Source organism: Ammospiza nelsoni, chromosome 3 (assembly GCF_027579445.1).
Source record: "Ammospiza nelsoni isolate bAmmNel1 chromosome 3, bAmmNel1.pri, whole genome shotgun sequence".
NCBI classification, from domain to species: domain Eukaryota; kingdom Metazoa; phylum Chordata; class Aves; order Passeriformes; family Passerellidae; genus Ammospiza; species Ammospiza nelsoni.
Genome location: NC_080635.1, coordinates 97,953,732 through 97,967,730, shown reverse-complemented (window position 1 = coordinate 97,967,730; position 13,999 = coordinate 97,953,732). Strand labels below are relative to the sequence as shown.

Sequence of the window (13,999 nt, the reverse complement as noted above, 5' to 3'; positions counted from 1 at the left end):
GTAAGAAACTTTTAATTAAGATTTTCTTTTAAAGATAATCTGGATAATACTGGGCACTTCTGTAATGTGTTGTTTTAGTGTGACGCCTATTCTATCCTTGATTTTTTTATTGAACTACTAGTTTCAGATATAAAAGTCTACAAATGCAAGAAGGTGCTGTGAAATTTTCACTTAATGAGGTAAAATTTGTCATGGAAGATGATTTTTGGCACAGCTTAATTTAAACCACAAACAGAGGCTGCTTTCAGTCCATCCAAAATGAAACATTTTGTTTTGGCTTGTGTTTAGTTCCAAAATCACATAGGAATTGTTCTGTGTTGCTGCTAGCATGCAATCAACTCTTGCCTGAATAAATACACATCCTCTTGGTTAAAGACCTTTAAAGACAAAAATTCAGACAAAGACAACTAACTTAGAACATTTTGACAACATGGAATCAAAATTCCAAATTAAGCAATAGGCTTAAACTTGTATGTGCCCTGAAAAACCCCACTCTATGTCTTCATAGGGTCAAGACCTTTTCAATTTTTTTTTTTTCTAAAGAATAATCTTTTTAGAATTTGGAATAACTTTGTTTAGCTAATTTTTATACTTTTTACAAATCTTGTTGCATCTGAACATTTTAATCAACCGTTGTGGTATCAGGAGATGAAATTATGTAATATTTTTTTTACTGGTTATTGTTTGGAATCTGATCTGACAAACTGTTTTCCCATTAATTTTGCTTATATGATAAAAAATTTGGAATCTTAGAGATGTGTCTGGATTCGTAATCTAACACCTTGCCAATGAGAAAAATAAATCAATTATATAGCTGAATAAAAACAGCTGTAGAAGTATAGTACCTGTTGAGAACAGCTAAAACTAAAAGAGTTTTGGGCAGGTATAGTCATAAATTTACTATTTTTAGAAGTGCAAGACTTTCTGTTTTTGACAAAAATGTCAAAGTTAATCAAGGTTTCTAAACTAACTAGATTAAAATCTGTCACTTTAACATTAATTTGAACTGTTCCTGAGGGTTATTTTTTTTTTAATAACACAGATGGATATGATATTTTGAGAAAGATAATAAGGACGTAGGATGTGGTCTTTTTGACCACTTTTACGTGACCAAATGAAAACCTTTCATTGATTGAGCTGTTGTCCAGTGAGTTAAAATCTTCCCTGAATTAAGTTTGACATTTTCTGTCAGGTACAATTTCTCAGAAGTTAACTAACAAACTTTTTATCTCAACATAGTGTCTGAAATGACAATTTTTCTTACTTTAAATGAAAGGCAATAGAACTTACCTACTTGCTGAATTCCCCTTGATCTTACTGATGAATTTGTAATAATGTGCCAGGGAGCTGAATGTCCTTCCACAGCCTTGCAATTGAATTTCACCTCAGGAAATGTTATTCTGATTCCTGCAAGAAAAGGATTGTATGTGTAGAAACTGGGCAGGGTATATGTGCCTTCAGGGCAAAGGAAACCTATATATGAGAAGTTCTTTCACAGTGATGAAAAAAAGTGAGGACAAAACAGAAAATCTATTTCTTCTGTAATGTTGTGAATCATTACTACTGATACACTCAGATGTTATACACAGTTTGCCCCTCTAGACACCCTTCAAACAGACAGGGCTTCAAAAACAGAATTATGTGGTACTGGGTGACATGTTCAGTCTGGATACTAAGTCTTTGGATTTCTCTTAAATGCTGAACATTATTTCAGTTCTCATCACTACATTCCTGTTCTGACATTGCCTAATTTAAATTTGTGCAACTGTTCTTATTAAAGCAGAAGAAAAATAAGTAAAGTTTGCTTTGCAGTATTATTCAATTTATATTGAACTGTTTTACAAATGTACATGTAGAGAATTTTCTGACAATTTCACTGATTTTTTTCTGTAAAGGGGCTGCATATAGTATGGAAGCTCACATGGATATTGTATATCAGTTTCTCCTATAGTAGAAAATGCTTGAAGTATAGAAAGATTCATCTTCTATGATTCCTTATATTAATATTATCAAATATTTGTATGTAAAAATAGTATTATAAGTTTGTAATTTATTGTGAACTCTGAAGGTATTTGCAGTTTGTTGAATGAATGTTTTTCCAAGAGTAAAGCATGTATTACAGTCTGTTAAATCAATGAATATGTTCATGTATGGAAATGGTATATAATTCTTTTACTTATGTGGTCTTGGAATTTTTGATGAAGATAATCAAGCACATCTGCCACCATATTTCCACCAGAATTTAAACAGTTGAAAAAACTTTAAGATTACTGCTCCAATTTGTGATATTGATATAGTAAGAAATTACTGCATTTATTCCTATAATTTCAAAAGAAAGCTTATTTTTGATTGGTTTTAGATTTTACAGTTGCCTTGATACAGAAAGTATATGCCAAATTTTCACAAAAGCATGCCTCCTGAGAAGGAAAGTCATCATGTGTAAAACAGTCAAAGAAGAGAAACTGTGATAGTGAGATTAGTTTAAAGATTAGAGAAAATGTTTCAAAGTATATTTTTAAATATACTTTAGAGAAAATATGATTAAATTAAAATCAACTAAGCTTTTAAAAGTATGTGTTTTCCTATGATAAAGCTTACCTATGAACCTGATGTCCTTGAAGGTGGCAGAATAACTCCTATTTAAAATGTTGATCTTGTTTATTTTGAAATCCTTTGTTACTTGTGTGTCTATTTCTGGTTAAAATCTGTATGGTTTGTTGCAGTACATGGCGTTTGGGAGGAATGGTCCCCTTGGAGTTTGTGTTCATTCACATGTGGTCGAGGCCAAAGAACTAGAACAAGGTCATGTATACCTCCCCAGTATGGGGGAAGATCATGTGATGGACCTGAAACACAGCACAAACCTTGCAATATTGCACTCTGCCCTGGTGAGCTCATACAGCAACTCTCTGCTTTGTTACAGTGCATTTAATGTGGGTTGTTTGTGGTTTCTTTTATAGCGCTTTGCACATAGGAAAAAAAACATTATCCAAAGTGACTATCTTGAGTAATATTGTTTGTTGGGAAGGATGGCTCTTAAAATCGTTCATAATTCTGACTGCAATGGTTAAAGTATATAGTCAGGATGGTAACTGTTCAGGACAGATGCAAATAATATTTAGTTTCTTTGAGGTACTCTCTCTATAGGGCACAGTATGTTGTGTAGGAAGTCTTGATTCAGGATGGGTCTCGGAGAACCAAAAGGCAAAATACTTCCCGACTGTGCCTGAAAGAGAGACATTTAGAGGTCCCATGGTTTGTGTCCCCCATATCTGTACAAATTATAGAATACAAAATACAGTTTAAAAGTTACAGTTTGCTTAGAGGTTCACTGTAATTATTTATTCATGATATGTCAAACATATTTGTGAAACCATAACCTTTAAATTGCTAATTTATCCAAAATGGATATTTTTACATGTGTACAGACAGAAAGGCTCACACAAGCTAGGGCAATATTGAATACCCATTATGTTCTTGTATTACATGTTTAGGTGCCTCATTTCTGGTAGTTATGTGTGAAACCAATTTCAAAAAATTACCACTAACCAAATAAACAATGCACTGGCTTCATGTTAAAATGTCCATCTACTAAAATTAAAGATTACTAAAAAAAAAAAAAGGTGTTCTTTCAAAATTGATTTTCAACTTTTTGTCTTTAGACTGTGATTAATTTAGACCAACTTTTTCAAAATGCATGTATACATCTAATGCATCCAGTTTGCTTCAATATTGAGAAGAAAAACAAAAGATATTTTGACCTAATCTGTCAAAAAAATTACTTGAGAACTCTGGATTTTGAAACATCATTTATATCTAAATGACTTTTAGAGACACTTCTATACTGTTACATTTAAAAGCAGCACTTTAAGTCTTTGCTCAATATTAAGATTTGCTGCAATTTGCATTTTCAATTTATTAAGGGAATCTTCATGTAGAATTCTCTATTTTTAAAGGGTGTTTCTGAAATAGAAAACTCACATGCTCTTTTCTCCTAAAGATAAATAAGAGAGATGTATGAAATATATATGAGAAGCTGCAGAATGAGTTTTCTCCAAAGACAGTATAATAATTGATTTGATCTTTGCTATCCTAAATAATACTATATAGCAACGAATAAAACTGAAGAGGGTGCATTGAAATGTAATTTCCATAATGTTTTTCTCTTCACATAAACCTTTTATGATTAATGAGTGGAACTAGCATCCATGTTTGGAAAGATTTCCATTTTCTTCTGAATAAATTATCAGGGCTCAGCTTCATAGCTTCAGAGGCATCTGCATTGAGAAGTGCTTCACAACCAGGCATTACACGGAATACTTAATACAGAACTTCAGAGAAAAGCCTTGGAAAATCTCTTCCTTTAATTCACTGGTGCTGAGATCCTGGGCCCAGGATATGGGTAGTATCTTTGAAATGTTCTGTTGTTTATGTCTGACATTAGCAAAATAGTTTGCCTCAATTATTTACTGAACAGTGACACACCCATACAGAACAGTATGTTTAATCACTAACTTTAAGATTCTTCTTTCTATTTTAGACATTAACACCATCAGCTTAGGGAGCTGCTATTCCAACTCCCCTTTAGAAGAATCCTGAAAACAGGGTTTGGCAAGTGCACCAAGTGAAATTCCTTGTTTGGAGTGGTGGTGCTTATATAGCACTAGCAGTTATAGAACCAGGTTTTCAAGGACGAGTATTAATCAAAATTATATTAGAACCTACATTTTGAGATTATATTTATCTGCAGGGGCAATGAGGAACTGATGATTGCCACAATCTCTATGAATGCAGGATCCTGAATTAGCACAATTAGTCATAACACATTTCATAATCCTTGCCTGTTTTTAAACATACTGCCTAGTCCTATTATTATCGACCATATAATTTTTAACTTGTATGGAAGCATAATTGCTTTATGTTTTTTCATTACCTTGTTTTTAATATTTTCATTTATCTCAAGAAGCTTTCTGATATACAAAATTATTAATAACAGTCATTAACCTTTACTCAGGAGAATATTCATCCAAGCTCAAGTGCATGGGCTAATACAAATTACTAAATACAGAGCCATTTCCACCATTTTCATTTTGTTTAGACATTTAACTTGTCCATTTCAGAAAGAAGATTATGCAATATGCAAACACAACAGCAAATCTGATAAGAAAGCAAGGAAGGCAGGCAGTTTCTGTCCTGCTACATTTTATCTCAAAAGAATGTTGAAGAACTGAGATAATTTCCCTCACAGGGAGGATGAATGATCAAAAATATATTCAGCATTGTGAATACAGAGACGAGAGCCTGTATGTGAGGCAAAGGGGTAACTCCCGTTTTCCTTTTCCTGTTCAACTAAAGACATCTCGTTTCACTGTCAGCACCAATGTTATAATCTGACCTGTCTGAGCTATCACTGCAGTTCCTAGAAATCACTTCAGAGGGCTCAGGGTTTACTTACATGATACAAGAACGGCTCTCACTTTTGCCTAGAAAGACCAGTCTTTTTATAAGGTCTTGTTTTGAATAACACCTCTCAAAGAGTATGTGACCAAAATAATTATTTATCCTTTTTTACATCAGCGTGCAATTAGAGGAGATGGGACACTCTTTACTTGAAGGAAAAGGAAAACAGTTTTATATTAGTTTAAAGCAGCTCATAACCTTGGTTTGTGTATTTGATTGCCATGAGAAGCCAGGCTGGGCCCAGCCCGAGGGGCTGCGGTCACCTGCGTGGCTCCGGCGGTAACTCTGCTGTGTCCATCTCTTTTGTGGCCGCGGCGGCAGTGGACGGACAGTGGCAGGAGTGGAGCTCGTGGAGCCAGTGCTCGGTGACCTGCTCCAACGGCACCCAGCAGCGAAGCAGGCAGTGCACGGCAGCGGCCCACGGCGGCTCCGAGTGCAGAGGGCCCTGGGCCGAGAGCCGGGAGTGCTACAACCCCGAGTGCACCGGTGAGTAGCGAGCGGCTGCGCCCGGCTGCGCTCCGTCCGCGCTGCAGCGGGGCCTGCAGGGCGGGCGGGCCTGGCCTCAGCGGGCTGCGAGGGGCAGGGCAGCTGCTGGAACTAAAGTCACCGACTACAACACAAGAAGTTTCATGTCAACATAAGAGTAAGAACTTCTTTACACTGAGGGTGGCAGAGCACTGAAGAGGCTGCCCAGGGAGGCTGTGGAATGTCCCTTTCTGGAGACATTTAAAACCCGCCTGGATGTGTTCCTGTGCCACTCGCTCCAGGTGACCCTGCCTTGGCAGGGGTGGTGGACCACAAGATCTCCAGAGGTCCCTTCCAACCCTAGCAGTTCTGTGATTCTCTGAGTCCTGGGGCCTCATTCATATTTACCTGATAATGAAAATGCTGGAAAGCGTGCCCTGAAAGGCTGCATGAAGGCTGCACATCAACTTTTTGGTTTTATTGCTCTTTGAAGGACATTCAGCAGTTTTAGGCAGGTATTTTTGAAGCTTAAAGTACCTAAGTTTTTCATGAACCTAGAAAGTAAATATATATGAACTGATTCCCTTTTGGGCTGAGACTACTTCATGATCCTCTGACAGTGCAAAAGCAGCTTTTCAGGGTGTATAGATTCTATATGGACTTACCTCTAAGCCTCATTTGCTCTGTGAGAACATGTAAAAATCAAGATCTTAAAATATCACATGCAAAAATGTTTTTATTTAGTTTCTTTTAAGGGTACTTACTTAGGCACATTTTAAATGTGTATTGTTACTGTACAACAGCACTGTACAAATCAATTTTAAAAAAGAGTAATTCTCCATTATGATTGTTGTCATATCACCACTGTAATTATATTTTTCCAAACAGCAAATGGCCAGTGGAACCAGTGGGGCCACTGGAGTGGCTGCTCCAAATCCTGTGACGGTGGCTGGGAGCGGCGGATAAGGATCTGTCAAGGTGCTGCTGTGACGGGGCAGCAGTGTGAAGGAACTGGAGAGGAAGTTAGACGCTGCAGTGAACAGAGGTGTCCTGGTGAGATGAAAACACAATTGCTGTTATTATTTACACTACAACAGGGCTTATTTTTATGGGCATCCTTAGGAAAGATGAGATCAATGTCTGTGGAGTAATAGCCATAAGTAGCTGTATCTGGCCTTGCTTTAGACAAGTCACTGCTGGTTTTCTCATTAGATTTCTGTTTATGCAGCTAAGTGGAAATGAGCCCTATTAGACGTATGAGCAATGCATCAAGTTTTGAGCAAAGCAAAGTGCCATAGTAAAAATAGTTATTAAAAAATACTTGATTGCCAAGGAATGTCTATTATATTTGGAGCAGGAGCAATTTGCTATAGAAAATCTCTTTGGACGCCCTGTATCTGAGAATACCAGGGCTGTTTTTATAATCTGGAATTCCTTCTATCCAGTATACGAGTGACATCTCTTAAACTTTTGGGGTAAGATCTAGTGCGATAAGCGATAAAGTGAGCCTTACCATAGTGTAGAGAGTGAATGAATGGATATGTGAGCCACATTTTATAAAATAGGGAAAGTAATTGAAAGACACATCTTTCTATTATTAAGCATTAATATAATGCTTGAATATCACTTTTTAAATATAACGCTTTGTATCACTCTTTACTTTGCCCTCCCAACAGATTTAAGTCTTTCCCACTAAAAGCCAATAAAAGTGTATTTTTTAGCTTCTTCAAAAATGATGAATAAAGAAGAATATCTGGTGAATCAGATAGTATTTATCATAAACACACATTGTTCTAAAGTAAAAGAATGTATTGTTGGATAGGTGAAAGATAAAAAATAAGTATTTAGTCAGGAGGGTAGGATGTTTTAGCCATCCACTTGGGAAATTATGCAATCTGAACTGCAAGCCAGGAAGCAGCAAAAAATCAATCTAGCAATCTGACTTCTGGACATTTTTGCTGGCTGTGTTCTCTGGTGGTCAGAGAAGGACTTAAATGGCAGGGATGCTTTGGTCAGGAAATGAGATGTGAATTTTATGTTATCAAGCCCCTATTTTTCATAGAGGGCATATTGATCCCTTGACAGACGTCAAGGAACAGTTTTCAAGGTACTTGCAGGAACAATTAGTCTCATTGCATTTGAAGAACAACAAAAAGACTATTTGTAGTTAGAAAGTTATAATACTATACTGTAGAAATTAACTGAATTTAACTTGCTTTTTAAATGATTTCTTTAATTTTAATAAAAATTTCATCATTTGAAAAGCAGTACAAAATAGTATTTGTATTGGATTCCTAAGCAAACTAATTTCCATGGGTAATGCAGCCTTCCTCTATAAAGCACAACACTAATAGAAGATTAATATGAATCTTCTCAATAAGCAGTCAGATGAACTAGATGCTGCTTATAAAACCATTCTTGAAATAATTTGCATTTGTGTATGTAAAAGTAAAGCCATACTGCTGCAGTCCAATTTTCAAAGGTTGCCACCTGCTGTTAATAAAATATTTTACAGATGTATTTACAAGTCAAATGCACACAGAGCTTTATTTGCCATTTGGTGAAGTTATTTATTTACTTGATTAATTTCAGATTAGATTTAGTGTAATTATAGAAACTCTAACCTGAAGCACCTTTTAACAAGCTATGCTTGTGCAGACTATTAGACATGAATTACAGATTTATTTGCCTCTAGACTGACATTTGCTGAAGTCTCAGATTTAAATGTAGAGATAATTTAACAAAATTTTATAAAATTATATACAAATTACATTCTATAAACAAGTAAAATTGGAAAGTACTACACAGAGTTGTTCAAAGTATAAGAAAATTTCATTATTTGTATGCATTTCTTCCTAGCCCTGAAATAGCTCAGAAAAGCTATTTTTGTCTCACTAGTTTCTTGTTCTCTGTAAGCCACTAAAACAGTGTGAGAAAACTATAATGTTGGTCCTTTTTCTTTTATTAGCATTGCTTTGAATAAAACAAGATCCTCAGGTGTGTAGAACCATGGAATATTTTTGTTAAGGGTATGAAGCTGCACTTGCTTGTATCACCCAGAGGTCTGTTGACTTACAAAAAGTTAAATTATAGCTGCTTTAAATTGTGCAAGCAAAAGGTTAATAAAGCCTTTTTCTGTTATAGTGACTGATATTAATAAGATACTTTGCAAACAGAGTGCTTACTTGATAACTGAAAATCATGGCTGGACAGTGTGTAGTTTGTGTTCTGCATTATCTGAGTATTATATGAAAATTTTTCATAGTTTCTCAGTGCTTCCCTTCAAGTGGCTGGGGCATGAACTGAATTACTTTCAGCAGCATTAAGAGAGGCAGACTCAGAAGTGCTGTCTGTGAGTTGGGGGTGTGAAGTGACGCAGAGTCCCCAGACAGGTGCAGAGGAGAGCTGCTTTATTGCAAATACCTGGCCTTTTTAGCAATTAGTCAGTTATCAGCTACATAGATTAAAATCATAGCAAATGTAATTCAACCAACCTCCATACACCACGATGTGAACACACCATGGTTACATAACTTGTTTTTCCACCTCTAAATCAGCTGAGTCACTTTCCCATAGTCCTTTTCTGCTTAGCCAAAGTAGCAGGCCTAAGCCATGATTTTACAAGGCCTTCACTTTGTAAAGTTTTACCCAAATGCAACAACTATCTGAAAAGTGGTTTCTCAAAAAGCTTGGTTTCTGAACAAATTTTTTGCATCTTTCTTTGTGATTTATTTATATATACAGCGATAAATTTTAAAACTGTTGTTTTTTCCTTCCATTGTGTAATAATCTAGGAATGAAAAACAAAGATCTGAAGACATTTTGGGTTCAGTTATTGCTGCTTTGTTGCATCCCAAATGTCTTAAGTTAAACCTCACTCCTAGTAGGTCAGCACTACTCTGCACTCAAAACATTTTTCTGTGAAGGATAACTTCAGAAAATTGGAAGCAAATCGGAGAAAGTAAAAAATGCTTTTATATTTGGTAAACAGCTAGTCACTCAGGAGTCACAGCAAAAAACTTACACAAGATGAATGAACACTATATCTGTCCCATAAGAATAATGGAGACAGCTAGATAACAAAAGAAAATGCATCTGATAAGGAGTTGCATGGCAAGATGATCAGAAACTTGTAGAAGATTGTATAAGAGAAATAAGGCAATTTCCACCAAATGTGTCAGTAAAAATGAAGAGATGGGACTACCAAAACCAAAGTGCAGCACTATACGGGGTAGAAGACTCCTGTAAATTTATTTTTATAAAAATAAGACTATGTTCCTATGACAGCCAGAAGAATATATCATGTTTCAACAATACAGTATTGGTTTCCAGAAATACCTAATTTCCCAATATTTAAATGTATATTACCTCTATAATTGTTTCCAATATTAATGTTTTACCTAGCTTTTACTCAAAAAAGCTTCTCAGCATTTATACTACTGAAAATATAAGCATATTTTCAGCAGTATAAAGCCTGATATGGGGGTACTTTAGACCAAAGTATAACTGAAAACAGTGCTAGACTATCTTGTTAGCTAACAGAAAGACAAGAGTGCACAACAACCAAAGATTGAGTGATCATTTCCCACCAATGATGGAAGTTTTTTTTCGCAGCAGTATTAAATAGATAAGACAGAATAGGAGAAGGGAGAAGATTCAAGTAATTCAAATGATACTCAGCTAAATAATAAAATAAAAGCTTTGGGAAGTTTTTTTGTCTCCGATTACAGCACTATTCTATAAGACATCCCAAAGCTTTTTTCCTGTTGCCTTTGTTTATGATAATTTTGCCTGGGGCATTGAATTAGGATTCAAGAGAGGAGCTGTAGTTCTACCATCATTCGAGCTGCTGTGTGCTGTAGGCTCACTTGTCTGACCCTTTTGTTACCCTCTGCCATATTTGTGATCTGCCTGTGCAGATGGTAGACTCTGTGAGACCACATGTGTCTCTTGCTTTGTGTGCTGTACTGAGCTTCCACAGATCCCACTTGGGTTGATTGCCTCTGGGAGATGCACGTCTTCTCTCCAGTAATGTCAGAAGAAGACTGTGCTTCTAGACCACTGACTTTGTTGAATATTTGTGCTTAGGTGGGATGAATTCAGGTCTATCTTTGCAGGGGTGTAGCGTGGTACATTTGAGTGCATGCTCTGTGTGGGAAGATGCTGGTGATTCACATCAAGAGTGAAAGAGGACTGCCTTTTATTTCCCAATGATAGCAAATTTTACCACAGTATTTGCTATTTGCTTCTAAATTCTGGTAGTTTTCTATGACTTTGTACAGCAAACTCATATTTACCTGTGGGTGTGTTATGAATTAATTGTGCCATAGTTACAGAAATACTTGAACTGGTTCTGAGGATCAACAAGACTTTCTAAGTCAGATATAGTGTGCCTGTAATGCTTCCATGAGCGACATGGGTTGCAGCCTCACAGATGCTTTAATGTGGGCAAATGCCTGATGAGTAAGCTCTGCCAGATAGGTTTGAGCTTTGGGAAGAAGGAGTTTGTTTTTATCTGCAGCATTCCTTGTTCCTTGGCCAAGAGTCAGCCAGAGACCAGGAAAAGGGCTTTGCCTGGGCTAAGCAAAACTTCTTCCAAGTTCCATCTGCTTCCATACCTCTTTCCTGATGACTCAAGGTTTTGGGAGTGCCTTTTACTTCTGAACACAACACACAAGTGCACCGCTTATCTCCAGCCCTAGGTTGAAGTTTCAATATAATCTTGAGTTCTCAAAACTTTAATTCAAAAGCACACTAGTACCCTTCCAAATAGATGGGAAATCTCTGATACTACCTGAGGCTTGCTAATGTGAAAGAGAAAATATGGTGCATATAGATGTATTTATATATATTTTTTTAAAAGCAAAAAATCTCACATGTAACATTCAGTATGTGGAGAAAAGAGTTTTAGTTCTGAGAATCAGCACCTAAAGTGCTGATTAGTGAACACAACACATTTGAAATGGCCACAGCTGCATAACAAATATAGTTCTCACAGAGCTATAAGCTCTGGCAAATTTATGTAATTTATAATATAACCTCCTTATTATGTTAATTTACGCTCCTCAAAACAGAACATTTCTTTTGTTTATAAGGTCATAATAGAATGATAATCGCTTTTGCTTATGTCACCAGATGGCTTATGTTTATCAAAATCTGTTTTTTCCCAGTGTATCACTGTCCTGATGCATTCACTCTGTGGGCATATCTGAAGCAGGGCTAGTATTCTAGATTATGGATTTCACTGACTTTCTTTGGGTTTTGCCATTAATGGATCTCTTGCATTTTGTGCAGCACCAACTGTCTTGATTTACGATTCAGGAATGCTGATGGTGAGGCAAATTTAGCAAGCAATTTTTCTGCCCAACTGTGATTCATATTAGTATTACTGAGCCATCTGCTAGGTATTCTTTGTCCTCTACAAAGAGAGGGTACAGCTTTGTGCAAAAGTCTACTCAGTTCCCTTGCTCACACTTCCGTCAGCAGAAGTGCAAAACAGGGAAGATGGACGATTTTATGGGGTAGATAATGGGATGGGCAAAATCTGTAGTCTGTTCCTGCCTCTGCGAGAGATTTCCCATGCAACCATGAGTGAATCATTGAATTGCTTTCTACCTTATCACACCATCTGCTAGAATGAATTTCCTTTCTCTTTTCTTTTTTCTTCTTTTTGTAACCACTTTGCTGTACTACAGCAGGGTTACTTTTTTTTTTTTCTGGAAATACATTTAATAATAAACAATTCCTGATTTTCTCCACTGAACTTGGAGTGAATTAGATTTCATTAACTAACATGTCAGTGATGTGAGTTGTGAGATGACTACAGCCAGATGTTTTCTGTGCTAATCTAATTTACTCAAAAATCATAAACTGGAATATACACTAACATATAAAGAGCAAGAGGAATCTGCTGTTGTGACCATGTGAAAATAAACCATGAAGCATTTGCTGAAGTTTATTTTTCCCCATGCAGTTCTGTTAGTACAAAATTGTGACAATATTTTTCCCTTTAAATGGTATTGCAATAACCAGTAAAAGGTTATTTTGCTTTATAGACATTCAGTCCCACATTATTGACTATACTTTCTTAATTACCAGCTTGTACTGAAACACATTTCAAAGAAATAGCCTGATTTTATAATATCCTTCAGAATACACAATTCTCATTTAGCACCTTCAGTACATTTAATGCTTCAACTATCTTTTCAGAACTATTTCTTTCACATAAAGATTCAATTTTAGAAAAATATTTACAAATTTTAGTTTAAGATTAGCATTATAACTTATCACAGTTTAAGTCTCATCATCTTCTGTTGGCTTCTTAGTGCTATTGATCAAAATAGAGCAACAGGAAAGAGTCAAACCTGTTAACATTGTAACTATAACCTAAAAAGTGCTTGCTTGCTGGGGAGAATAAAGCCATGGGTTATATGAAGTAAATACTGTCACAAAAACAGATACGTGAAATTTCAGGCTTCTCATTTTTTTACTTCAAACTTAAAATTAACCCAAGTTATGTTAACATAAACATCTCAGGAAAAAAGTAGGATGAAATGGAACACTTATTTTGCTGATATAAAATATGTTAATGTTTCTATTTAAATTCTCATTTGCAAATGACAGCGCCTTATGAAATATGTCCTGAAGACTACTTGATGTCAATGGTGTGGAAAAGGACCCCAGCTGGGGACATGGCATTCAATCGATGTCCTCTCAATGCCACAGGTACAGTACTACTTTGAAATTTTATGGTGATAAAAAGGGGAGAAATACTTTGCTTTGTGTCTTAGATAAATTATTACTGGACTCATATAAATATGCATATATATGACTATATCTGTATAAACAACACACATTGACTTATGCATGTCCATGGAGACATACACATGTACATATGACGTCTCTTACAGCTTCCATATATGCACGGGTCTGTGATGTATGTACTTTTATTTGTATATATACATATGTATACATGTACATGTGAACATTATAGCCACAAAGAAAAAGCTGACAAGAAATCAATTTGACTGGATGTATCAGGCAAAGTGATGAAAACGAGGGAGAACATAAAAAT

The 13,999-nt window shown here is 35.9% G+C and overlaps 1 protein-coding gene across 8 annotated transcripts in view; it reads left to right on the top strand.

Annotated features, from left to right (window-relative positions):
* Positions 1-13,999, top strand: part of ADGRB3 (adhesion G protein-coupled receptor B3) — a 447,230-nt gene that overhangs the window by 189,426 nt on the left and 243,805 nt on the right. For all 8 annotated transcript variants that reach the window (XM_059467469.1, XM_059467466.1, XM_059467467.1 and 5 more), the window contains 4 exons: positions 2,724-2,888; positions 5,782-5,946; positions 6,814-6,978; positions 13,549-13,650. In XM_059467469.1, coding sequence (XP_059323452.1) covers positions 2,724-2,888; positions 5,782-5,946; positions 6,814-6,978; positions 13,549-13,650 — 597 coding nt within the window. The remainder of the gene's footprint in view (positions 1-2,723; positions 2,889-5,781; positions 5,947-6,813; positions 6,979-13,548; positions 13,651-13,999) is intronic.